The sequence below is a fragment of the Bufo gargarizans genome, chromosome 3, assembly GCF_014858855.1.
Source record: "Bufo gargarizans isolate SCDJY-AF-19 chromosome 3, ASM1485885v1, whole genome shotgun sequence".
Classification (NCBI taxonomy): Eukaryota; Metazoa; Chordata; class Amphibia; order Anura; family Bufonidae; genus Bufo; species Bufo gargarizans.
This window is the reverse complement of record NC_058082.1, coordinates 166,178,339-166,203,185: the sequence shown is the minus strand read 5'-3', so window position 1 is coordinate 166,203,185 and position 24,847 is coordinate 166,178,339. Positions and strand designations below refer to the sequence as shown.

General features: G+C 41.4%; 1 protein-coding gene across 2 annotated transcripts in view; it reads right to left on the bottom strand.

Annotated features, from left to right (window-relative positions):
• Positions 1 to 24,847, bottom strand: part of SUCLA2 (succinate-CoA ligase ADP-forming subunit beta) — a 142,517-nt gene that overhangs the window by 93,861 nt on the left and 23,809 nt on the right. For both annotated transcript variants that reach the window (XM_044285108.1, XM_044285107.1), the window contains exon 2: positions 2,895 to 3,072. In XM_044285108.1, the coding sequence (XP_044141043.1) occupies positions 2,895 to 3,072 (178 nt within the window). The remainder of the gene's footprint in view (positions 1 to 2,894; positions 3,073 to 24,847) is intronic.

Below are 24,847 nucleotides of genomic sequence, written 5' to 3'. Positions count from 1 at the left end.
GCGTCCCCCACAGATCCCCCACAACTCGGCGTCCCCCACAGATCCCCCACAACTCGGCGTCACCCACAGATCCCCATAACTATGTCATACCCAGCCACGTCAGCGGCTCATATGGGAAAATCCAAGCAAATAGACCTCTAGCACAATTCCTTTAAAATATCGCATCGCATATCGTTATCGCAATTTTTAGGTTAGGGCCCTAATCGCAATCGCACAAAATTCCCATATCGTGCAGCCCTAATGTCTTCTATAGCCATGACGGATCAGTCTTGAATACCATTTAAAGTCAATGGGGAACGGATCCGTTTTCTATTGTGCCAGATTGTGTCAGAGAAAACGGATCTGTCCCACATTGTGTGTCAGGACGGATCACTCTTGCTCTACAACACATCACTGACAGAAAAATTCTGCTTGCAGCGTCATTCTGTCCACGATGGAAGCGCAACTAAATGGAACAGAATGCATTTTGGTGCATTCCGTTTCATTCAGTTTTGTCTCCATTGACAATAAATGGGGGCAAAACGGAAGCGTTTTCATCTGCTATGGAGATCCTATGACTGATCTCAATAGCAGAATTGAATACGCTAGTGTGAAAGTAGCCTTTCATACAGCCAGCCTGCAGCAAAGACAAGAAATCCTGATTCAAACACTGGGACACTGACATTTTTCTGCATGGTCTTTTCTTAAAATCATTGATGAGCTAAACGCTGCCCGGATGATTGAAAGCTTTCGTCTCATAATAAGTGTAAGGATAAAAGTGGCAATCAGTGGCGGGGGTTACGGGTGGAATGTCCTGCTGGAGCTGCTCACCAGAGCATTTATAAGTAGTGTGCAAATAAAGTAAGAGACCCAGCGACCAAATCGGGACTGTTCTGTGACAAGTTTATGGTGCCTTCAGACATGGCTGCATACACTTGGTGACAGATTCCCTTATAGGTGCATTCAGAAAGTCTTCACATTTTGTTATGTTGTGGCCTTGTGCTAAAAAAAAAAAAAAAAAAAAAAAAAAAAAAGTTTACGTTCTTCCCCATAATCCTGCACTCCAAACCGTAGAATGAGAAATTGAAAAACACATTTTAGACATTTAAGACTGAAAACTAAAACCTTTCATTGATATAAGTATTCAGACCCTTTACTCAGTACTTACCATAGCTGAAGCACCTGGAAGCAATTTCAGCCTCAAGTCTTCTTGGGTAGGATGCCACCAGTTTTTTTTTGCCATTCTTCTCTGCAGATCCTCTCCAGTTCTGTCAGGTTGGATGGGATAGTCAGTAGACAGCCATTTTCAGGTCTCTCGAGTGATGTCCGATCGGGCTCTGGCTGTGCCACTCAAGGACATTCACAGAGTTGTCCCTAAGACACTCCAGTGCTATTTTAGCTGCGTGCTTAGGGTCTTGTTGGAAGGTGAACCTGTGGTCCAGATCATTCAGGTTTTTATGAAGAATATCCCTGTACTTTGCTCCATTCAGCTTTCCCTCAATTCTGACCAGTATTCCTGTCCCTGCCACTGAAAAACACCCCACAGCATGATGCTGCCACCAACATGCTTCACTGTAAGGATGTTTTTGAGCAGTACCTGGTTTCCTCCAAACATGAAGCTCAGTAAGAGCGATCATTGGGTACTTTGTCACCTCTCTTACCAAGGCTCTTCTCCCCCAATTACATAGTTTGCACAAGTGGAAATCCTGGTTGTTCCAAACTTCTTCCACTTAAGAATTATGGAGGCCACTGCACTCTTGGAGTTTTCAGTGTAGTAGAAATTTCTTATACCCTCCTCCTGAACTGTGCCTCTACACAATCCTGTCTCTGAGCTCTACAGTTCAATTCTCCTTATGGTTTGGTTTTTGCTCCGATATGCATTTTCAAAAGGTGAGACCTTATATAGACAGGCGAGTGCCTTTCCAAATCATGTCCAATCAACTAAATTTACTAGAGGTGGACTTGAATTAAGATGTAGAAACATTTCAAAGATGATCAATAGGTCTGAACAGGTCCATGCAAAATTTAAGTTTATCCTTTTTAATGAATTCGCAAAGCTTTTGCAAATTCAGTTTTCAAATTCTCATAAAAGGGGGACCGAGTGAAGATTGATGGGGAAATTAGATTTTTATTTTAGGCCAGAACCTAACAAAATGTGAAAAAGGTGAAAGGGTCTGAATACTTTCCGAATGCACTGTACTATATGTATGGTATTCTCAAGATCATTCCTCAACATCATTGATACAGAAAAAAATTTTTTTATACATGTTAGTGGGTACTTTGAGTAAAAAATAAAAAAAAAGTTGAACTAAAGGGAGTCTGTCAGCAGTTTTGACCCAGCAAAACTGCTGAAAGTAGTAGTGAGAGGCAAAGGAAAACAAATTGGCATCTTTGTGAAAAGGAACTTTTATTTCAAAAATGTCACTCCAAATGCCCAAGCGCTCTCTGCGGTCAGCTGATTCACAACTCCAATTTAAACTTTTTTTTATCCTATGGAACTGACTCTACTACGTTTCTAAATGAAGTCGAAGTTGCAGACAGTACCTGCACCACATTCAAGGAGGTTTCAAGCAAGCCAAGCCAGTACTATGCCGGTCTCCTGCCCACACTTCTGACTAATGATTAGTCAGATAAACGTTACTACACTGCTACCAACCAGATTGAGGGGGAAAACATATCCACAACGGAAAACAAACTACTTGGTAACTAAACGAAGTAGGACAGAGTAGAACAGAGCTGGTACCATGAAGTGGAGATGTAGATTTGACTCTATGGGATTGGCACCTACTCTTGTAACACATTGTGCAATTAAAAAAAAAAAAAAAAAAAAAAAAGTATAGCTCATTAAAACCTAAATTATTTTTTGTAAAAATGTAAAATAACATCATAAATTATATATTAAAAAGCATTCATACCTATATCTTTAGCTACAGAATAAGCTTCTTCTGGTGTCTTTGCTACGAAACCCTTTGGTGTGGCGATACCAGCATCTTTAAGAAGTCCCATGCTAAGATACTCATGCAAAGACAAGTTCCTGTGTTGTTGTGCTTGTACTCCATGAGAACTGAACACACCAGGAAAACCACCGAGAACCTAAATAGAAATAGAAGATAACAGGCATTTATAGGCTACAACTGTTACAGAATTTTCCAAAAGCACGTAATTGAAAGGGAAGACTAGTAAAAAGCCCCATGTGTGCCAGCCTGGCTGCTGGAGGTATGCTGAGTGAGTAATAAGGTATAGCAGATATTACATCCGGCAACAACGATAGAAGAGCTCAGCATGTCTTGCACATGTTTAAGTGTAACATGATCTTTTACGCCTGACACTTTCCATTATTAAAAATTACAGATGACCGGTATTATGCTGTATGAAAGCTACATTTTAGAGATTATATATATATATATATATATATATATATATATATATATATATATATATATATATATATATATATATATATATTTCACACACACACAGAAACCAGAAGTTTACATACACTATATAAAAAGACACATATGCATGTTTCTCTCAATATCTAACATGAAATCAGAATAAACCTTTATTTTTATCATAATTATTATTATTTGCCAAATGCCAGAATAAAGAGAGAGAAAAAGGAGGAGAGAAAAAAAGAAGGAAGGAGAGGAAAAAAAAAAAAAAGAAAGGAGAAAAAAAAGGAGAAAGAGAGAAATGTTTTAAGGCATTTTTATTACTTCCTGCAATGTCAAAAGTTTACATACACTAAGATTACTATGCCTTAGAACATTTCTGGACTGCCCATATGATGATGTCATGTGTTTGGAAGCTTCTGTTAGGTTTGTTGGCAACATCTGAGTTATTTAGAGACACACCTGTGGATGTATTTAAATGCACACCTGAAACACACTGCATCTTTGTGTAGCATCATGGGAAAGTCTAAAGAAATCAGCCAAGATATCAGGAAGAGAATTGTGAACTTGCACAAGTCTGGCTCAACCTTGGGTGCAATTTCAAGATACCTGAAGGTCCCTCGTTCATCTGTACAAACAAGATGGGAATGTCTAGCCATCATACCGCTCAGGAAAGAAACGGGTTCCGTGTCCAAGAGATGAATGCGCTTTGGTCCGACATGTGCATATCAACCCAAGAACAAAAGCAAAAGACCTTGTGAAGATGATGGCGGAAGCTGGTAAGATTGTGTCAATATCCACAGTGAAACGAGTACCAGGAATACGCCATTACTCCAAAGAAACATAAAAAAAGCCAGATTGCAAATGGACACAGGAAAAAAAGATCTACATTTTTGGAGACATGTCCTGTGGTCTGACTAAACAAAAATTGAACTTTTTGGCCATAATGACTATCGTTACGTTTCGAGGAAAAAGGGGAGTAGCTTGGAATCCTAAGAACACCATCCCAACTGTGAAACATGAGGGTGGCAGCATCATGTTGGGGGGTTGTTTTAGATGGCATCTTGCGGGAAGAAGATTATATGAAAATACTGAAGCAACATCTCAAGACATCAGCCAGTTAGTTAAAGCTTGGGCGGAAATGGGTCTTCCAAATGGACAATGACCAGAAGCATACTGACAAACTGGTTAGAAAGTGGCTTAAGGATAACAAATTCAATGTTTTGGAGTGGCCATCACAAAGCCCTGATCTCAATACTATTGAAAATGTATGTGCAAAGCTGAAAAGGCAGGTGCGAGCAAGGCGACCAACAAACATGGCTCAGTTACACCAGTTTTGTCAGAAGGAATGGGCCCAAATTCCGACCAACTATTGTGAGAAACTTATGGAAGGATATCCAAAAACGTTTGACCCAAGTCATACAGTTTAAGAGCAATGGTAAAAAATATTAATGAAAGGTACGTAAACTTTTGACTTTGCAGAAAGTAATAAAAATGCCGTAAAACATTATCTCTCTCATTATTCTGGCATTTGGCAAATAATAATAATAATTATGGTAATCCTAATTGACCAAAAGGTTTATTCTAATTTTTTAATTGAATGTCAGATATTGAGAAAAACATGCATATGTGTCTTTTTATATACTTCTGGTTTCAACTGTGTGTGTGTGTGTGTGTGTGTGTGTGTGTGTGTGTAAATATAGATTCTATATATATATATATATATATATATATATATATATATATATATATATATATATATATATATATCTATCTATCTCTCTCTATATCTATCTATCTACACACATATATACATACATACATACATACACACACTACAAAAACTTGTATGTGGTACATAAGAAACATTACATACATTGAGGTACATTCTGAGGACATAAAAGACACATGTCCTGCTCCATAGCAAGGCTGCCAAACAACGTTAGGAAGTTCTACTTTTAAGCTCCCGTTGCAAGGAGTAGAAAATGCATTTTGTAGAGTCCAGGGGTAGTGAGTAAAAACATCTGCCAATGTGCAGGTTTATGAACATAAGATCCGCTGTGTGCTGACAGAATTAAATCAATAAACTAGTGCATCAAAAAGTTAAATCAATAAATTAGATCATCAAAAAGTTCCTTCAGGACAAAAGCCCTTAATCAGAGAAAGGCAGATGAGAACAACATTTCTAGTTGCAAGGCCTTAAGGGGAAACCTCTGGGTAGACACAATTTCTATTATAGAGACCAGTTGATATACGTGATGACTGTTGTAGACTAGACAGCGCTCCTACAGATTTCTGGGTATAATATTTGTCTAACATCTGCAGGTGTCAGATTTAGGAAAGCTAATTTAAATATATTTCCCAGAAACCCAGAGGGATATCACCTGGTCTACATTACTGCTCACATGTGGCTGACCTACAATACTGTGTCTAAGGTGGATCATGGGCTCTCCACAATGAGAAAGAACATCACTTAGACAACACATACATACTGTTGAGAAATCACCTCCCTCTCCGAATCCCCAACAGATAACAGCAGTCCGCTCATCCTCAGCTCACCGCATATCAGTGTTGACGGGGGAATTCTACCTAATGAATGACAGCAATCTCTATACATGTTAGGCTACATTCACATGTCAGTATTTTCCTATATCCCGATTTTCGGTCCGTTTTTTGCAGATCCGTTGTTCCTGAAAATGTTTCCGTATGTCATTCGTTTTTTGCGGATCCGCAAAAAAACGGAACCATGTATAAATTTCAATAATCAAATAAAGTTGTTTGGATTTCTTTGAAATAAAATTGAAAAAAAAAAAATATAATAATAATTTGTTATGTGTTTCCAGGAACGGATTCCGCATAAAATGGATGACATACGGAATGACATCCGAATGTCTTCCGTTTTTTGCGGATCCATTGACTTTGTATTGTACCAGGATCCGAATTTTGCGGAAAAGAATAGGACATGTTTTATATTTAAACGGACATGCGGAACGGAACAACGGAAATGGACAGCACACATTGTGCTGTCCGATTTTTTTTCCAGGACCCATTGAAAATGAATGGGTCCAGATGTGGTCCTGATCTGTTCCGCAAAAAACAGAACAGATCAGGAAAGAAAAAACGGAAGTGTGAATGGACCCTTAAAGCGGGTTTTCCCAGATATTGATCACCTATACTCAGGACATGTTGTGCTATTCCTTTATTATTCCTGCAAGAAGTAATGTATTAATTTACAGCAGTTAGCAGCGAAGGTCCATCTGGATGTTACCAGTTGCAGGTGTGTCCCTGCACATTCTAACTATCTAATCACTGCTTCTAGTGTCAGTCTGTACAAGGACACTGCACTCCCCAACTGGTAACACCTATCTAGACATTCATAGCAAACTGCTATTCATTCATTCATTCATTCATAACTTCTAGCAGGAATAATAAAGGAATGGCACAACAGAGTTATAAGAATAGATGCTCCAGAATTGTTGTTACATGGGGGATGCAAGTAGATACTTAAACATACATGTCAGTCCTTTTTTTTTTTTAAAGATTCTGATATTGATGACTGTCACGGATCAGTGGATGTGAACCCACTGTGCCACTGACTGGCTATACTCTGGAGGGGCGTGTGTAAGAAACTACCTGGTCTTCACTAGAGCCTCTGATGGTTGGGATAGGCTTGAGCCGTTGGGGTAGCTGCCAGGGGCTACTCCAGAGCGTAAACCAAGTCAGTGGCAGCTGGTCCAGGCAGACCAGAGGATACCTGGGTAGGTACCGCAAGTACAAGCTTAGTCAGGTGGCAGAGGCGTTACCAGGAGCGACAATGGAGGACCGAAGGATAAAGCAGAGACGAAGTCAGACAGACAGGCAGGGGATCAGGGCAGGTGGCACAGGTCAGCAACAGGAGAAACGAATCAAACAGGCAGGGATCAGACGATAAGCGAAGTCCAGAAACAAAGTACAAGTCAGGAGCACCAGTGGTTGTCAAGCTCTTTAGCAAAAGACAAGGACCTTAAAACTAGCACCTGGGAAAAGGGCTGAACAACTTAAATACCAGGAGAGCCAGGGTTGGTCACCTGACCTAACCCAACCTTGCCCAGGGAGTGATGAGTGCCGCCCCTAGAGCAGGGTAACATGATACCAGCAGAACTCAGGCTGTGTCCAGGGCTGAATAGAAGCTGTGGAGCGGAATCCTCCGAAGAAATATCACTTATACAGAGTGTCCCGGACTGCAGCGGTAATCAGGGGAACAGCGGCGCACTGCAGCCGCTGTTACAATAACTTTTCCGCCAGATAAGTCATCAATATAAGATCAGTGGGGGTCTGACACCGGGGACCGCTGCCAATTAGAAGTTTGAAAAGGCTCACAGGAACCTGTATCTAACAGACAGTGCTGGGACCTCCTCAAACAGCTGATTGGCGGGTCCTTGGTGTCGGACCCACTTCACCTCTTGGGGAAAACTGTACACTGTAACCATGAAGGGTAGTCAGGGTAGTCAGACACAGAATACAGTAGTCCCATTAAGGGTCCATTCACACATCCGTGTGTATTTTGTGGATCCACGGATCAGCAAAACACGGACAGCGCAATGCCCGTTCCGCATTTTGCGGACCGCACATTGCCGGCACTAAGAGAATATGCCTATTCTTGTCCGCTATTGCGGACAAGAATAGGACATGATCAATTTTTTTCCAGGATCGGAATTGCGGTCCCGGAAGTGCGGGTCCGCATTTCCGGATCGGGGCCGCACGTTGTGCAGCCGCATAGAAATGTATGGGTCCCCAATTCCGTTCCGCAAAATGCGGAATGGAATTACGGATGTGTGAATGGAGCCTAAGGCTGGCAGATCATTGTTCAAAGGGACAGGTTCTCTTTAAAGTCAATAGGGTCTAATGATATTTGCAGTTACCTCTTCAGACAACCTAAAGAATAAATTACTTAACTGCCAGGGAGAGGAATATGGCATCAGGAACTAGAGGTTTTGTACTGCTGGCATCTAAATAATAAGAGAAAATCAGAAATAGATAAATCAGGAACAATTGTTTTCTGCCACAGCGTATGGGAACAGAAAGCTCACAGGAAATGCTCGGCCTGTGCATTGCACAAGTACGCTGAGGAAATCAAAGCAAATCACACTGAGACGTCTTTATTCAGCAAGGACAGCGGTGAGGGCAGAGGAGGATAGCCAGAAAAGGCGCCTCACACGCACCCAATTATAGCCGAGAAGAATGATCGCTTTACATAGGGACTATTAATAACCGCTTTGGAACGTTTCTGCTTCTACAGTTATTCTACACACAGTCCTGTATGGCAGGTCAAGCAGCTGAACGCACACATGCCACCAGCTCTCATACCGAACAGCCATTACACATAGTAGTATTTAGCATTCAGGGAGACCATTGCTGGCCACGCTCTACCTTGAAGCTGCTTTAAAGATATCTATTTAAAAATCACATTTATTGAGGAATTGCATCACAGTCGCAGTGCGACACCACTGACTATCATTACAAAAAAATGGCACAACGTAGGCTGGGGCTGCACAATGGCTTGTGTCCATGTTGGCTTTCTGGCGACTTGTGGGGTTGTGATTAGGGATGAGCAAATAGATTTAAGATGAAACATCCAAAGTTAGTTCGCACAAAACTTCGTTCTAATACTGTACGGAGCAGGTGCTCCGCACAGTATTAGAATGTATCGGCTCCGATGAGCCGAAGTTATTGCTTCACGAAGTCTCGCAAGACTACGGTTAATACCTTTATAAATTAAATTGTACTGTAAAAAAAAAAAAAGTTCCAAAAAAAGTAAAATATCAGGTAAAGAGCAGATTTACTAAACCTATAGATGGAGTAAACTTAGGCCAGCTGTCTAGACTGGCATCAGGTGCATCACGGGGGTTCAGGCTGCAGGATAACTCTGTACCAGCTACTGGTTGGCTTTGTTTGAGAGAGAATATTACTCCAGAATTGTGATGTCATTTTGACATAAAATGTTGCTCCTTAGGCCGCACTCCCTTTCAGATTAGGAGCAAATCTATTTAAACCTAGCTGCACCAAATTGCTTCTATTTTGACACAATTTCTATAAAAGTCTAGGTGCACTCACATCAACTAAACCTAAAAAGTACTAAATTAAACTGCTATATCATTACTTGCGTATCTCTGCAGTCTGCAATGTATTCAGTTACTCTTCAATTGGTGATACGGCTCTGAAGCAGAACATCACAGAATATTAAAGGGGCACACAATATAGTGTGGGAGAAACATAACGAAGCCTAGAAGGCAATAAGTTAACCTCTTAGGGATCAAGCTCATTTTTACCTTAAGGACTTGGCCATTTTTTGCAAATCTGACCAGTGTCACTTTATGTGCTGATAACTTTAAAACGCATTGACTTATCCAGGTCATTCAGGGACAGTTTTTTCGTCACATATTGTACTTCATGACAATGGTAAAATGGAGTAAAAAAAAAAAAATATTATATTTTAAAATACAAAAATGTACAAAAAAGTTGGAAAAAAATTGCACATTTTTAAGTTTCAATTTCTCTACTTCTATAATACATAGTAATACCTTCAAAAAGAGTTATTACTTTACATTCCCCATATGTCTACTTCATGTTTGGATCATTTTGGGAATGATATTTTATTCTTTGGAGATGTTAGAAGGCTTAGAAGTTTAGAAGCAAGTCTTGAAATTTTTCAGAAATTTTCAAAAAGACACTTTTTCAGGACCAGTTCAGGTCTGAAGTCACTTTGTGAGGCTTACATAATAGAAACCACCCAAAAATGACCCCATTCTAGAAACTACACCCCTCAAGCTATTCAAAACCGATTTTTATAAAACGTTAACCCATTAGGTGTTCCACAAGAATTAATGGAAAATAGAGATACAATTTCAAAATTTAACTTTTTTGGCAGATTTTCCATTTTAATATTTTTTCCAGTTACAAAGCAAGGGTTAACAAAACAAAACTCAATATTTATGGCCCTGATTCTGTAGTTTACAGAAACACCCCATATGTGGTTGTAAACTGCTGTACGGGCAAACGGCAGGGCGCAGAAGGAAAGGAATGCCATACGGTTTTTGGAAGGCAGATTTTGCTGGACTGTTTTTTTTTTAACACCATGTCCCATTTGAAGCCCCCCTGATGCACCCCCAGAGTAGAAACTCCAAAAAAGTTACCCCATTTTAGAAACTATGGGATAGGGTGGCAGTTTTGTTGGTACTAGTTAAGGGTACATATGATTTTTGGTTGCTCTATATTACACTTTTTGTGAGGCAAGGTAACAAGAAATAGCTGTTTTGGCCCAGTTTTTATTTTTTGTTATTTACAACATTCATGGTTAGGTCATGTGGTATTTTTATAGAGCAGGTTGTAACGGACGCGGCGATACCTAATATACTATTTTTTATTTATGTAAGTTTTACACAATGATTTCATTTTTTAAACAAAAAAAATAAAAAAATCATGTTTTAGTGTCTCCATAGTCTGAGAGCCATAGTTTTCTCAGTTTTGGGGTGATTATCTTGGGTAGGGTCTCATGTTTTGCGGGATGAGATGACGGTTTGATTGGCACTATTTTTTTTTTTTACGGCGTTCACCTAAGGGTTTTAGTGTCTCCATATTCTGAGCCATAGATTTTTTTTATTTTTTGGGAAATTGTCTAAGGTAGGGGATAATTTTTTGCGGGATGAGGTGACAGTTAGATTGGTACCATTTTGGTGGGTATACGCCTTTTTGATCACTTACTGTTGTACTTTTTGTGATTTAAGGTGACAAAAAAAATATATGGTTTATTTAGCACAGTTTTTATTTTTTACGGTGTTCATCTGAGGGGTTAGGTCATGTGATATGTTTATAGAGCCGGTCGATACGGATGCGGCGATACCGAATATGTCTTTTTTCTGATTTTTACCAATGTTTTTACTTTATTTGGGGGAAAATGACGTGTTTTTTTTAACTTTTTTTTCAACTTTCTTTTTTTTTTCAATTTTGGGACTTCAACTTTTGGGGGTCTGATCCCCTTTACAATGCATTCTAATGCATTGTAAAGAGAATTCATCCGAACAGGATGCCGGCTGAAATTAGGATGCCGGCCAACCCCCATATCGGCGATCACCGCAGATCAATTCATACCTGCAGTATGCTGCGCTTTTTGCAGCTTCTGAAACTTTAGTGTGCCTAAACTATTTAGTGTGCCTAAACTCGATTTTGCACCCCCCCAGCCCCCTGCACGATTTTATGCTGGCGGGTGGTGCGGCAGGCGGGATTGCGATCCCCGTCCGCCTCCTCTTGAAAATTCGTTGGTGGCCAGTGGTTATACCAGAGTGTCAACACATTGCTGACACTCTGGTATAAACGGCTGACATCTGTGCAGATGTCAGCCGTTTAACCCTTTCCATACCGCGGTCCATACGGACCGCTGTATGGAAAAGGTTAACTGTCAGGGTCAGGGAGCTCCCTCCCTCTCCCATTGGGGGGCTGCTGTGCCTTTGCAGCCCCCCGATGGAGAGGGAGAGAGCCCCCAGACAGCCCCCGTCCTTACCCTTCCCCGTCTGCGAAGTTGTGGCCACAACCGAGCAGACGGGGAAGGTTCCCATGGCAACAGGACGCCTTCTCAGGCATCCTGCTGTCCATGGTGCTGAACAGATCTATGCTAAAGGCATAGATCTGTTCAGACAAAGTGTAAGTAAAATACAGTACAACACACTATATAGTGTACTGTACTATACAAACATCAGACCCACTGGATCTTCAAGAACCAAGTGGGTCTGGGTCAAAGTAAAAAAAAGTGACAAAAGTATATATATATATATATATATATATACACATATACACACATATACATATACACACACACACACACACACACACATATTAGGTATCGCCGCGTCTGTAACGACCTGATCTATAAAACGGTCATGTTACTTTCCCCGCACAGTGAACGCCATAAAAAAATAAAATAAAATATGAGAAAATTGAAATTATGCCCACCTTACTTCCCAAAAAAGGTAATAAAAGTGATCTAAAAAGTCGCATGTACGCCAAAATAGTACCAATCAAACAGTCATCTCATCCCGCAAAAATCATACCCTACCCAAGATAATCGCCCAAAAACTGAAAACTATGGCTCTTAGACTGTGGAAACACTAAGACATGATTTTTGTTTCAAAAATGAAATCATTGTGTAAAACTTACATAAATAAAAATAAAGTATACATATTAGGTATCGCCGCGTCCGTATTGACTGGCTCTATAAAAATATCACATAACCTAACCCCTCAGGTGACCACCGTAAAAAAAAAAAAAATGGTATAAAAAAAACAACAACATTTTTTTGTCATCTCAAGTGACAAACGGCAGAGTCAGGGCAATAAAGATACAGTCTTGTTTGGCTGTTAACCCTTGCTTTGTTAGTGGAAAAAATGGGTTAAAATGGAAAATTAGGCAAAAAAATGAAATTCTCAAATTTCATCCCCATTTGCCATTAACTCTTGTGCAACACCTAAAGGGTTAACAAAGTTTGTAAAATCAGTTTTGAATACCTTGAGGGGTGTAGTTTATAGAATGGGGTCATTTTTGGGCGGTTTCTATTATGTAAGCCTCGCAAAGTGACTTCAGACCTGTAGTGGTCCCTAAAAATTGTGTTTTTGTAAATTTCTGAAAAATTTCAAGATTTGCTTCTAAACCTCTAAGCCTTGTAACATCCCCAAGAAATAAAATATAAAATTCCCAAAATAATTCAAACATGAAGGAGACATACGGAGAATGTAAAGTCATCACAATTTTTGGGGGTATTACTATGTATTACAGAAGTAGAGAAACAAGCTTTGAAATTTGCTAATTTTTCCAAATTTCGGGCAAATTTGGTATTTTTTTATGCAAAAAAAAAAATTTTTTTTTACTTCATTTTACCATTGTCATGAAGTACAATATGTGACGAAAAAACAAATCTCAGAATGGCCTGGATAAGTCAAAGTGTTTTAAAGTTATGAGCACTTAAAGTGACACTGGTCAGATTTGCAATAAAAAAAATGGCCATGTCCTTAGGTGAAATAGAGTCCTTAAGGGGTTAAGGAAAAATCACTCCTATCTTCTGTGAAACATACAACCTAACAATAGATTGTGAATATTGCATAATCAGTGTATCACACAATCAGTGAAGCCAAGAGAAAATTCATCCCTCATACAGAAGATGGAAGTACAGGTCCTTCTCAAAAAATTAGCATATTGTGATAAAGTTCATTATTTTCTGTAATGTACTGATTAACATTAGACTTTCATATATTTTAGATTCATTAGACACCAACTGAAGTAGTTCAAGCCTTTTATTGTTTTAATATTGATGATTTTGGCATACAGCTCATGAAAACCCCAAATTCCTATCTCAAAAAATTAGCATATCATGAAAAGGTTGTCTAAACGAGCTATTAACCTAATCATCTGAATCAACTAATTAACTGTAAACACCTGCAAAAGATTCCTGAGGCTTTTAAAAACTCCCAGCCTGGTTCATTACTCAAAACCGCAATCATGGGTAAGACTGCCGACCTGACTGCTGTCCAGAAGGTCATCGTTGACACCCTCAAGCAAGAGGGTAAGACACAGAAAGAAATTTCTGAACGAATAGGCTGTTCCCAGAGTGCTGTATCAAGGCACCTCAGTGGGAAGTCTGTGGGAAGGAAAAAGTGTGGCAGAAAACGCTGCACAACGAGAAGAGGTGACCGGACCCTGAGGAAGATTGTGGAGAAGGACCGATTCCAGACCTTGGGGACCTACGGAAGCAGTGGACTGAGTCTGGAGTAGAAACATCCAGAGCCACCGTGTACAGGCGTGTGCAGGAAATGGGCTACAGGTGCCGCATTCCCCAGGTCAAGCCACTTTTGAACCAGAAACAGCGGCAGAAGCGCCTGACCTGGGCTACAGAGAAGCAGCACTGGACTGAAAGCAAATTTTGCATGTCATTCGGAAATCAAGGTGCCAGAGTCTGGAGGAAGACTGGGGAGAGGGAAATGCCAAAATGCCTGAAGTCCAGTGTCAAGTACCCACAGTCAGTGATGGTCTGGGGTGCCATGTCAGCTGCTGGTGTTGGTCCACTGTGTTTTATCAAGGGCAGGGTCAATGCAGCTAGCTATCAGGAGATTTTGGAGCACTTCATGCTTCCATCTGCTGGAAAGCTTTATGGAGATGAAGATTTCATTTTTCAGCACGACCTGGCACCTGCTCACAGTGCCAAAACCACTGGTAAATGGTTTACTGACCATGGTATTACTGTGCTCAATTGGCCTGCCAACTCTCCTGACCTGAACCCCATAGAGAATCTGTGGGATATTGGGAAGAGAAAGTTGAGAGACGCAAGACCCAACACTCTGGATGAGCTTAAGGCCGCTATCGAAGCATCCTGGGCCTCCATAACACCTCAGCAGTGCCACAGGCTGATTGCCTCCATGCCACGCCGCATTGAAGCAGTCATTTCTGCAAAAGGATTCCTGACCAAGTATTGAGTGCATAACTGAACATAATTATTTGAAGGTTGACTTTTTTTGTATTAAAAACACTTTTCTTTTATTGGTTGGATGAAATATGCTAATTTTTTGAGACAGGAAATTTGGGTTTTCATGAGCTGTATGCCAAAATCATCAATATTAAAACAATAAAAGGCTTGAACTACTTCAGTTGTGTGTAATGAATCTAAAATATATGAAAGTCTAATGTTTATCAGTACATTACAGAAAATAATGAACTTTATCACAATATGCTAATTCTTTGAGAAGGACCTGTATGCCATTGTCCGCTAGTTGTTAGGACAGCTGCACGTTACCTGTAAAACAGGTTCCCCACAGATTTCTTATGAAATAAAAAGGTCTGGTTTAGAAAATACATGTGATCAGCTTATGAGAGGGGCACCTTTATAACAGGAACATACCAGACATACCTTTTAGGGTAAATTCACAAGGTTTTTGCGGTGTGTCAGCAGCAAAACCCATATGAAAAGCCACATGTACCACATTCTTCACAAATGTCCTATCCTAGGACATTTTATATTTAAAATGAACCCTCATCTGCATCTGATCCGCAAAAAATGTGGATTGGCTGCGGACCAAAAAAAATAAAAAAGTATACACTTTTTTTTGCAGATTTCCCGTGATAGAAACTAGTAAAGAACATCTGTAGCATTGTTTTTTTTTTTTGGTTTTTTTTTTATATTCTAATCCACACAGTGAAAAACATCTGAAGCTGAAACTGACCTGTGGTGCGGATTTCAAAACCTCAGAATGTCAATGAATGCCGTGGATTTTCATTGCAAATTTCACCATTAGTAATACAGAGAGGAATCTACGTCAAATCAGCAGCATGTATCCTCACCAAAAATTTTTGGTGCTTTTTTTCTACTACAAAATTCTAGCAAAAACATTTAAATCTGCAACATGTGAACATACTCTTAACCCTTTCGCTACCAGCGCCGTACATGTTAGGGTACTTTCACACTTTATGCAGAGGATTCCGGCAGGCAGTTCCTTCACCGGATCTGTCAAAACGTATGCAAACTGATGGCATTTGCCTGGAAGAGGCGTGCTTAGGCTCTAAAGGAAGGCGGGCTGGGCACTGTACGGGGGAGTTACTGGGCTCCAGATTAGGATAATAACGCCCCTCTGGGCACCTTGGACACTCATTTGCATAACATAAAAGTTGATTTTAATCGCTAATAAAACAAAAAATGAAGACTACAGCAAGAAATAAGGTATTTTATTGCACATGGCAGTAGTAACACCTTAGTATGCTCAAACCAGGTGACAGATTCCCTTTAAAGGCTTTAGATGCCGTGATCAAGTGCAGCCAATGGGGGCATCGGTAGTTGCGCTGAACACTGTAAGCCTCGCTGACGAGGCTTATAGTGTTGATGCTGCAATTCTTATTTTGGCCACTAGATGGCAAGCCAGAATAAGAAATGAACACTCTGCAGTCCAAAACTCATTTTAAAAATCCCTGATAGCACAAAATTTAAAATAAAAAAACAATATATAGGCTCATAAGAGTTTAAAAAAATAGATAAAAAATATAACAAAATAAAAAAAAGTAAAAAAAGTTAATATATAAAAATAAAACAAGTTTCACCCGCCTATTCATATAATAAAAAAAATAAAAAAAAACAATAAATAAACACCATGGATATCATCGCGACCAAAAACGTCCGCACTATTAAAATCTAAAAAAATAAAAAATGGGCAAAATGGCAATTTGCAATTTTTTTATACCTCTTACCCCCAAAAAAAGTTAATAAAATGATCAAAAAGTCACACACGCACCAAAATGTTATCAATAAAAACGACGTATTGTCCTGCAAAAAATGAGTCCCTATATAGCTCAGTAGACATAAGTATAAAAACGTTATGGGGTCAGAATATGGTGATGTAAAAAAAAAAAAAAAAAAAGTTTACATTTATTTTTACACTATTTAGACAAAAAAAAAAAATATAATAGGTCCGGATGCGTTCAGTGACATGCGCACCATTTTTCAAGCAAGTTCAGTCAGTTTTGTCTGCAATTGCGTTCAGTTTTTTCGCACGCGTGCAATGCCTTTTTCATGCGTGTGATAAAAAAACTGAAGGTTTACAAACAACATCTCCTAGCAACCATCAGTGAAAATGATAATTACACTAACCGGTAATTTGAGTCTATGACAGCACTATGAGAGACGGTCGGCCTCCCAGGACAGGAAACCCACAGGTATTAAAAAAAAAAAAAAAAAAAAAAAAAAAAAGGAGGAGCCTCTCTCTTCCTCAGTGGTTTTCAGAGACAACCCCCATATTCCAATCCTCTGACTTTCCTCGCTTTCTTGGTTAAAGACATATGCTCTCTTCAGGTTTAATTATATATTATTTTTTTTTGCACACCAGGTGACCACACTCAAGAACAGTCACCAAAAGGGTGGGAAATTTAGGGGTGCTGTCATGGACTATTGAAAATCAAATTACCGGTAAGTGATATCATTTTTCCCCTATTGTCCATGACACCACCGAGAAAAAAACTAGGGTGGGACCACAGCCTGGAGAACCTTACGACCAAAGGACAAGTCAGAAGAAGAAGAAAGATCCAACCTATAGTGCTTAAAGAAGGTCAAGGGAGATGACCAAGCTGCGGCTTTGCAGATGTCTTGGATTGAAGCTTCTGCTCTCTCTGCCCAAGAAGTTGCCACCGCTCTTGTTGAGTGAGGCGACCATCCCCAAGGAACCGGCTTCTGTAAGGAAACATAAGCTAAACAGATAGCCCGCCTTATCCACCTAGCTAATGAACTCTTGCTAGCTGATTTTCCTTTATTAGGACCTGCAAATTGTATAAACAAAGAGGTTGTCTTCCTCCACTCCTTGGTAGCCTCTAAATAAGCCAGCACACATCTCCTAACATCCAAATGATAGAGCTCAGCTTCCTTAGGGTGATCATAAAAGGAAGGGAGAAACACTTCCTGGCCCTTGTGAAAATCAAGGGAGAAATGCTGGTTTGGGGCGAAGAGTAATCCTGTCGTCCTGAATGGACATATAAGGAGGGTTGATGGAAAGAGCTTGCATCTCCCCTAATCTCCTGGCCGATGTGATGACCACTAAAAAGACATTTTAATGTTAGAATCTTAATGGGGACTTCAGAGAGGGGTTCAAAGGGTGCCTTAACCAAAGCCTGATGGACCAGGCCAAGGTCCCTAGCCGGGGTGTTCCTAGCAATGGCCTTACAAAATCTAACAATCAAAGGATGAGCAGCTAGACTTGAAACCAAACACTTAGTGCTGAAATCTGAACTTTTAAAAAGGTATTTAAAAGGGCCAACACCTTATCTAATCCCATCTGGAGAAACTCTAAAAACCTAGGGATGCTAAGCTGACAAGAAGGTGAAGGAGGTATCCCTAAAAACTTAAAGAAAACTGACCATACTCTAGCGTATTTGCCTGTAGTCACTGCCTTCCTACTTTTTAATAAGGTAGAGAATATCGACCCAGAAAACACCTTTTGGATCAGTAGCGACCTTTCAAAAACCAAGCCGTCATGTGAAGGCCCTTGACTGAGGGATGTATCACTGGGCCTTGACACAAGAGATACAGAATTTCCAGAAGGACGCATGGCTCCCTGACCGACAGTAGTCTTAACTAGGTGAACCATGCCCGACGGGGCCAAAAGGGGGCTCTCAAGATCACAGAAGCTCTGTCTTCCCTTATTTTGTTCAACACCCTGGGAATCAATTGTAATGGAGGGAAAGCATACAGAAGACCCCTGCCCAAGGGCTGAAGAAAGGCATCCACTGCTGTGGGAGAATCCCCTGGACAAAGGGAAAAGAACCTTTTCACCTTTCTGTTGCTTCCTGTAGCAAAGAGGTCTACCTCTTACTATCTTTTCAAATACGTCCTGATTCAAGTAGCACTTCCTCTGGTCCAGTCTGTTTCGACATAAGTAATCTGTTTTCCAGTTGTCTATACCCCAGATATGAAGGGCTGATAGGGACAACACCTTCCCTTCCAACAAGGGAAATATTTGATTCGTAATTCCCATCAACTCTTTGGATCGGGTTCCCCCTTGATGATTTAAGTAGGCCACCACAGAACCATTGTCGGACACAACCCTTAAATGCCGCTTCTGAAGCCAAGGCAGGATTTTCTGCAGAGTCTTCAGAACTGCTGTAAATTTCTTTGCATTGGAAGAAATCTCCCAATCTGCACTGTCCCATGATCCCTGAAAAACTCTATCCAGAACATGGGCCCCCCACTACTAAAGGGTTTACCTTCTTCCACGGGACCCCCTGATCTAAATTTTCCTGTATCAACCACCATTCTAGTGAGAGACAGGTCTTCCTGGAGATTAGAATCTTGCTGTTCAGCTCCTCTGGCCTCCCTGACCATGACTGGAGAATCTCCTACTGGAGATCCCTGAAATGAGCCTGAGCCCACAGAACTGCTGGAATGCATGATGTCAAGGTACCGAGGACGGACATAGCTTTCCTGACGTAGAATTAGATCTCGCACCACTGACCTTACTTTTCTGACCTTGGGCAAGGACAGAAAGGATCTATGGGAGGTCGAGTCGAGCAAAATCCCCAGGAACCTCTGAGACTGTAGGGGGATCATCCTGGATTTCTCCATGTTCACTATCCAACCCAATGATTCCAGGTAGGGAACAAACAAGATGATTTCCTCTCTTATGTGAGCAGCCATCTCAGTCTCCAACTTGGTAAATATACGGGGAGCCATAGAAATCAAGAACGGAAGTACCTGGAACTGAAAGGATCTTACTCTCCCCTTCAGATGCAGTGCCGAAATTTTTTATGACAGGATAAAAATCGGCAGATGGTAATACGCATCCTTTATATCCAGGACTACCATAAAACAATCTTTGTAAAGGAGGTCTACTACAGATCTGAATGTCTCCATCTTGAACTATTTCTTATTTCAGAAATCTGTTCAACTCTTTTAAAATGTACAAATTGTCTTGTTATCTCCGTTTCAGTTCTTCACTAGAAAGAGATTGGAATAATATCCTAAACCCTCTTCTCCATGAGGGCCAGAAATAAGAGCACCTTTTCTTAATAGCGTATCCACCTCTCTTTCTAGCGCCCCTTGCGAATTCTGACATTTCTGAAACATAAATTTTTTTATTTTTTTTTTGGGGCAGAGAAGAGCTGAACTCCAAACTGAACCCTTCTTTTAGAGAGGTTAAAGGGCTTCCGTCACCCCCCAATCTCCAATTTTCAGTTTTTGACTTATTATATTTGCATCCTCTGTTTGAAAATACTCCCCCTCTTCCACTTGATTGACAGGGCCAGCGAGCGCTCTCCTCCTCTCGCTGGCCCTGCCTGCAGCCTCAAATACCGTGCCTGCGCTGTACTGGTCGTCATTCGGCGCAGGCGCTCTGAGAGAAGGACGGCCGCTCCTTCCTCAGTGCGCCTGCGCCGAATGACGTCAGCCGTACACCCGGAAGAGAAGACCTCTCTTCCGGGTGTAGGGCTGACTTAATCGGCGCAGGCGCACTGAGGAAGGAGCGGCCGTCCTTCTCTCAGAGCGCCTGCGCCGAATGACGACGGCACGGCGCAGGCTTTGAGGCTGCAGGCAGGGACAGTGAGAGGAGGAGAGCGCCGCGGCTACCAGCAAGTCCGCCCAACTTGCTGGTAGTGAAGAAATTTACATATAATAAAAGTATGTTTTTTACTGTAATTACTGCATGAAGTAAGAGGGGCATATATGGAATCTTCTTACATTAACAAATATAATAAGTCAAAAACGGAAAATTGGGGGTTGGGGGGTGACAGAAGCCCTTTAAGATCCAATTGCTGTTTGAAATTTTGGTCCCGGCAGGGAGGAAGTTTGACAATCTTCCTCCCACCCTGGCATCATTGTGTATTATCCTTCCTAGGAGCAGAGCCCTGACCCCTGAACATGAAGCCCTTTGATTTAAAATAATTTCCATCTGTTATCCTTTCTACCCGTGTTCCCATCTTTACCGGGAAATCTTTTATTCTCACACAGGGGTTATATTGTCTGCGGAACCCAGAGGGAAACCCCTTCTCCCCCCCCCCCCCCCCCCATCGCCAGCCTTTCTAAAATGTCATATAAAGGTGGAGCCAAATAAATACTTTCCTTCGCAAGGGATGTTACATAGGCGGTTCTTGGATGCTACATCGCCCGACCAATTTTTTAACCATAAGGCCCTCCGGGCCGAGTTAGATAATGAAGCGGCTCTCTCAGATAAACTAACAGCGTCTACAGAGGCATCTGCTGAAAAGTCCACCACCTTAGCAATAACTGGAATATTCTCCAATGATTGTTCTCTGGGGATTATCTTTAATCGGAGACTCGAGAAGTTTGATTCATAAAAGCAGGGCTCTGGCTGTGCAAGTAGTGGCAATATTAGGCTTAAAGGAGGCCCCCAGTGATTCCCATGTACGTCTCAAAAAGCTGTCTGAATTTCTATCCATAGGGTTTTTTAACTGACCCAAATCATCAAAGGGGAGGGTGGATCTACAGGATACCTTTGCTATGGAAACATCAATCTTTGGGGCCCGATCCCAAGATTGACAATCTGACTCCTTAAAGGGATACTTCCACTTCACAGATGAAGGAATAAAACTCAGTTTATCTGGATTTTTCCATTCATTTGATATTAAAAAGGAAGATACATTTTTATGAACGAAAAAAATCCTGCTTCTTTTTCCCTTCTAGACCTTCAAACATTACATCCTGAATGGAAAGGACCTCTTTTTGGTCTTCAATGTTCATGGTTGCTCTTATTGCTTTTAACAGCTGATCTGTATCCTGAATAGGAAACAGGGGTTTACCACCTCTGACCCCCTAAGAAGAAGAATCCGAGCCCAGCTCCCCGCTTTCTAACAAAAAAAAAAAATCTTCTGAACTAGAGATATCAGAATAAACTGGAGCTTTATCCTGAGATTTATGAGGAACCTTCTTGGATTTAAGCGCGTTCCCCACTTCCTCTCTAATTAACTTCATGCATTTCATCATGGAAGGTGATTCTTCCGCAATTGTAGACTCATTACAAGGGTGACAAAGTAGCTTAGTATAGGCGGGAGCAAACATTGCTTTACACAATTCACATTCTTTGTATTTTGTTTTAGAGGATGCCTTTGGGTTTATCATGAAAAAATAACAAGACTGCCATAAGTCCATATTCATAGAACGTCACATACCACCGTACATACTCTCCATCCATACTAAAGGCGCAGGGGTAGACGGCTCCTTCTGGTCACTAGTACTCTCCATGACCTTCAACAGCCTGGATCCGGACCTTCCCGACAAGGATCTCTGCTTGTAGCTGGGTATATGCATTATAAAAAATAAAAAAAAATAAAAAAAAGCTTTTTCCCGCACTTCCTGGTCTGCAGGAACAAATCTCGTGGGATTTCACACGCTCCCGCGTCTCGCACGCACGTGACCCATCCTCTTATTATAATAAGACTCCGCCCCCTCCTGGCTTAGCGTGCCGCATGAGGATCCTGTCTGGACTGCCCGAGATGCCTGCAACAGCAGGAGGCACTTCCACTTGGTTAATACACGGGGTGAGGGAAGAGTGAGGTGGAGGTGGAGCTAGGAAGCTCATTGCGCGTCTCCTCGGCACATACTGAAGTCAGGCTACAAGCGGGAAGATGAAGGCACAGCCGCTCAGTTCAGATGCCCGCCTCCCAGTATAGTGCCCTATGGTGATGCGTCTGCGGGGTGTGTGGAGCGGGGAACTCACCCGGCGCACGCCCCCCCTACTCCCCTCTATGGCCATACCTGTAGGATCCACTTCCTAGGACAGGAATATATATATCTCTGTGGGTTTCCTGTCCTGGGAGGCGAACCCTCTCTCATGGTGCTGTCAAGGACAATAGGGAAAAAACGCATTGCATCTGCATTTGCTTCCGGATGCAATGCGTTTTTCACTGAAGCCCCATTCACTTCTATGGGGCCAGGGCTGCGTGAAAAACACAGAATATAGAACATGCTGCATTTTTTACGCAATGCAGAACTATGCAGAACTGATGACTGATAAAAAAATAAAAACATTGAAATTAATAGGTCAGGATTCAGGGCGGGTGATATGCGTTCGTCACACATTGCACCCGCGTGGAAAACTTGCTCGTGTGAAAGGGGCCTTAAGGTCCCAAACGAATCAAACCTTTGACAGGTCCTGAAGAAAGAACAGGAGACAGGCAGCTACGCGATCAATTGGAGGAGGCAGGTTTATTTTTATTTTTTTAACCCTCAATTGACCTACTAAGCATTCTGTATTAAAGAATGCTATTATTTTCCCTTATAACCATTTTATAAGAGAAAATAACAGTGAATAGACTTTCATCCTAGCAACCATGCGTGAAAAATCGCACCGCATCCGCACTTGCTTGCAGATGCTTGCGATATTCACGCAGCCCCATTGATTTCTATGGGCCTGCGTTGCGTGAAATACGCACAACATAGAGCATGCTGCGATTTTCACGCAAAGCACAAGTGATGCGTGAAAAATCACCGCTCATGTGCACAGTCCCATAGAAGTGAATGGGTCCGGATTCAGTGCGGGTGCAATACATTCACCTCACGCATTGCACCCGCTCAGAAATCTCACCCATGTGAAAGGGGCCTAAGGGCGAATAGGACAAGGGTTCCAGCCCCTAAGGGGGCTAATAGTAAGAAAGAAGAAAAAAAAGAAAAAAAAAAAAAAAAAAAAAAACACACAAACACCAAGGCTACTTTCACACTTGCGGCAGTGTGATCCGGCAAGCAGTTCCGTCGACGCATCCAGATCTCTCTCACAAATGCATTGCAAGAACTTATCCATCTCTCCACTTGTCATGCGGACAGACGGCTCCGTCTTGTATCTTTTTTTTAACATTTTTACCAGTCTGCGCATGCGCAGGCCGGAAGGAAGGATCCGGCATTCCGGTATTTTTAATGCACTAATACATTCCTATGGGAAAAAAATGCTACGGTTTTATCTTTTGCCCGATCAGTCAAAAACGACTGAACTGGAGACATCCTCATGCATCCTGAACAGATTACTCTCCATTCAGAATGCATGGGGATATACCTGATCAGTTCTTTTCCGGTATAGAGCCCCTAGGACGGAACTCTATGCTGGAAATGAAAAATGCTAGTGTGAAAGTACCCTAAAATATTAAGTTTAAATCCCCCCCTTTCCCAATTTTACATAGAAAATATATAAAACAGATTACATAGCGCTGCGTCCGAAAAGTCCAAACTATTACTATTATTTTTTGCGTGGTAGAGTATCGCAATACTTTTTTATGGTGATGAAAGCGAATCAAAATTTTTGTATCGAAACAACTATACGCCAATCAGATCGGCGTAGGGTTGTTTCAATACCAAAATTTTGATTCTGTTTTGATTTGGCGACTAAAAATTGTATTTGGCTCCTAAATTTTTCAGTTCTGGAGCCAATGGCTACTAGGTATTTTTTATTTTTTTTGTCTGGAGCACTGGGCCACTGTCAAAAACAAATGGTCCTGGAGTGGAATTTAAAGCAGTTGTCTGAAATTCAATATAGAAGTTACAGGGTGTCTGGACAGGTTGTGGCTCAGCGATCATGTTCTGTTAATGCACATTATCACTTCCAGTCTGGGTGAGACGGGAGCCGCGGCGCTGGAAATGGGACACTGAACAAGCGAGTTCTTTTGGTTTCTTTAACCCCTTAAGGACACAGGGCGTACAGGTACGCCCTTGTGCCCTGGTACTTAAGGACACAGGGCGTACATGTACGCCCTGTGCATTTTCAATCACCGCCGCGCGGCCGGCGGCGATCGGAACCCCGTGCCTGCTCAAATCATTGAGCAGGCACTTGGGGCAAATGCGTCGGGGGGTCCGGTGACCCCCCCATGTATGCGATCGCAGAAAACCGCAGGTCAATTCAGACCTGCGGTTTTCTGCGTTTCCGGGTTATTCGGGTCTCTGAAGACCCGATAACCCGGAACAGGATGGTGATGGTGGTGTGATTTCA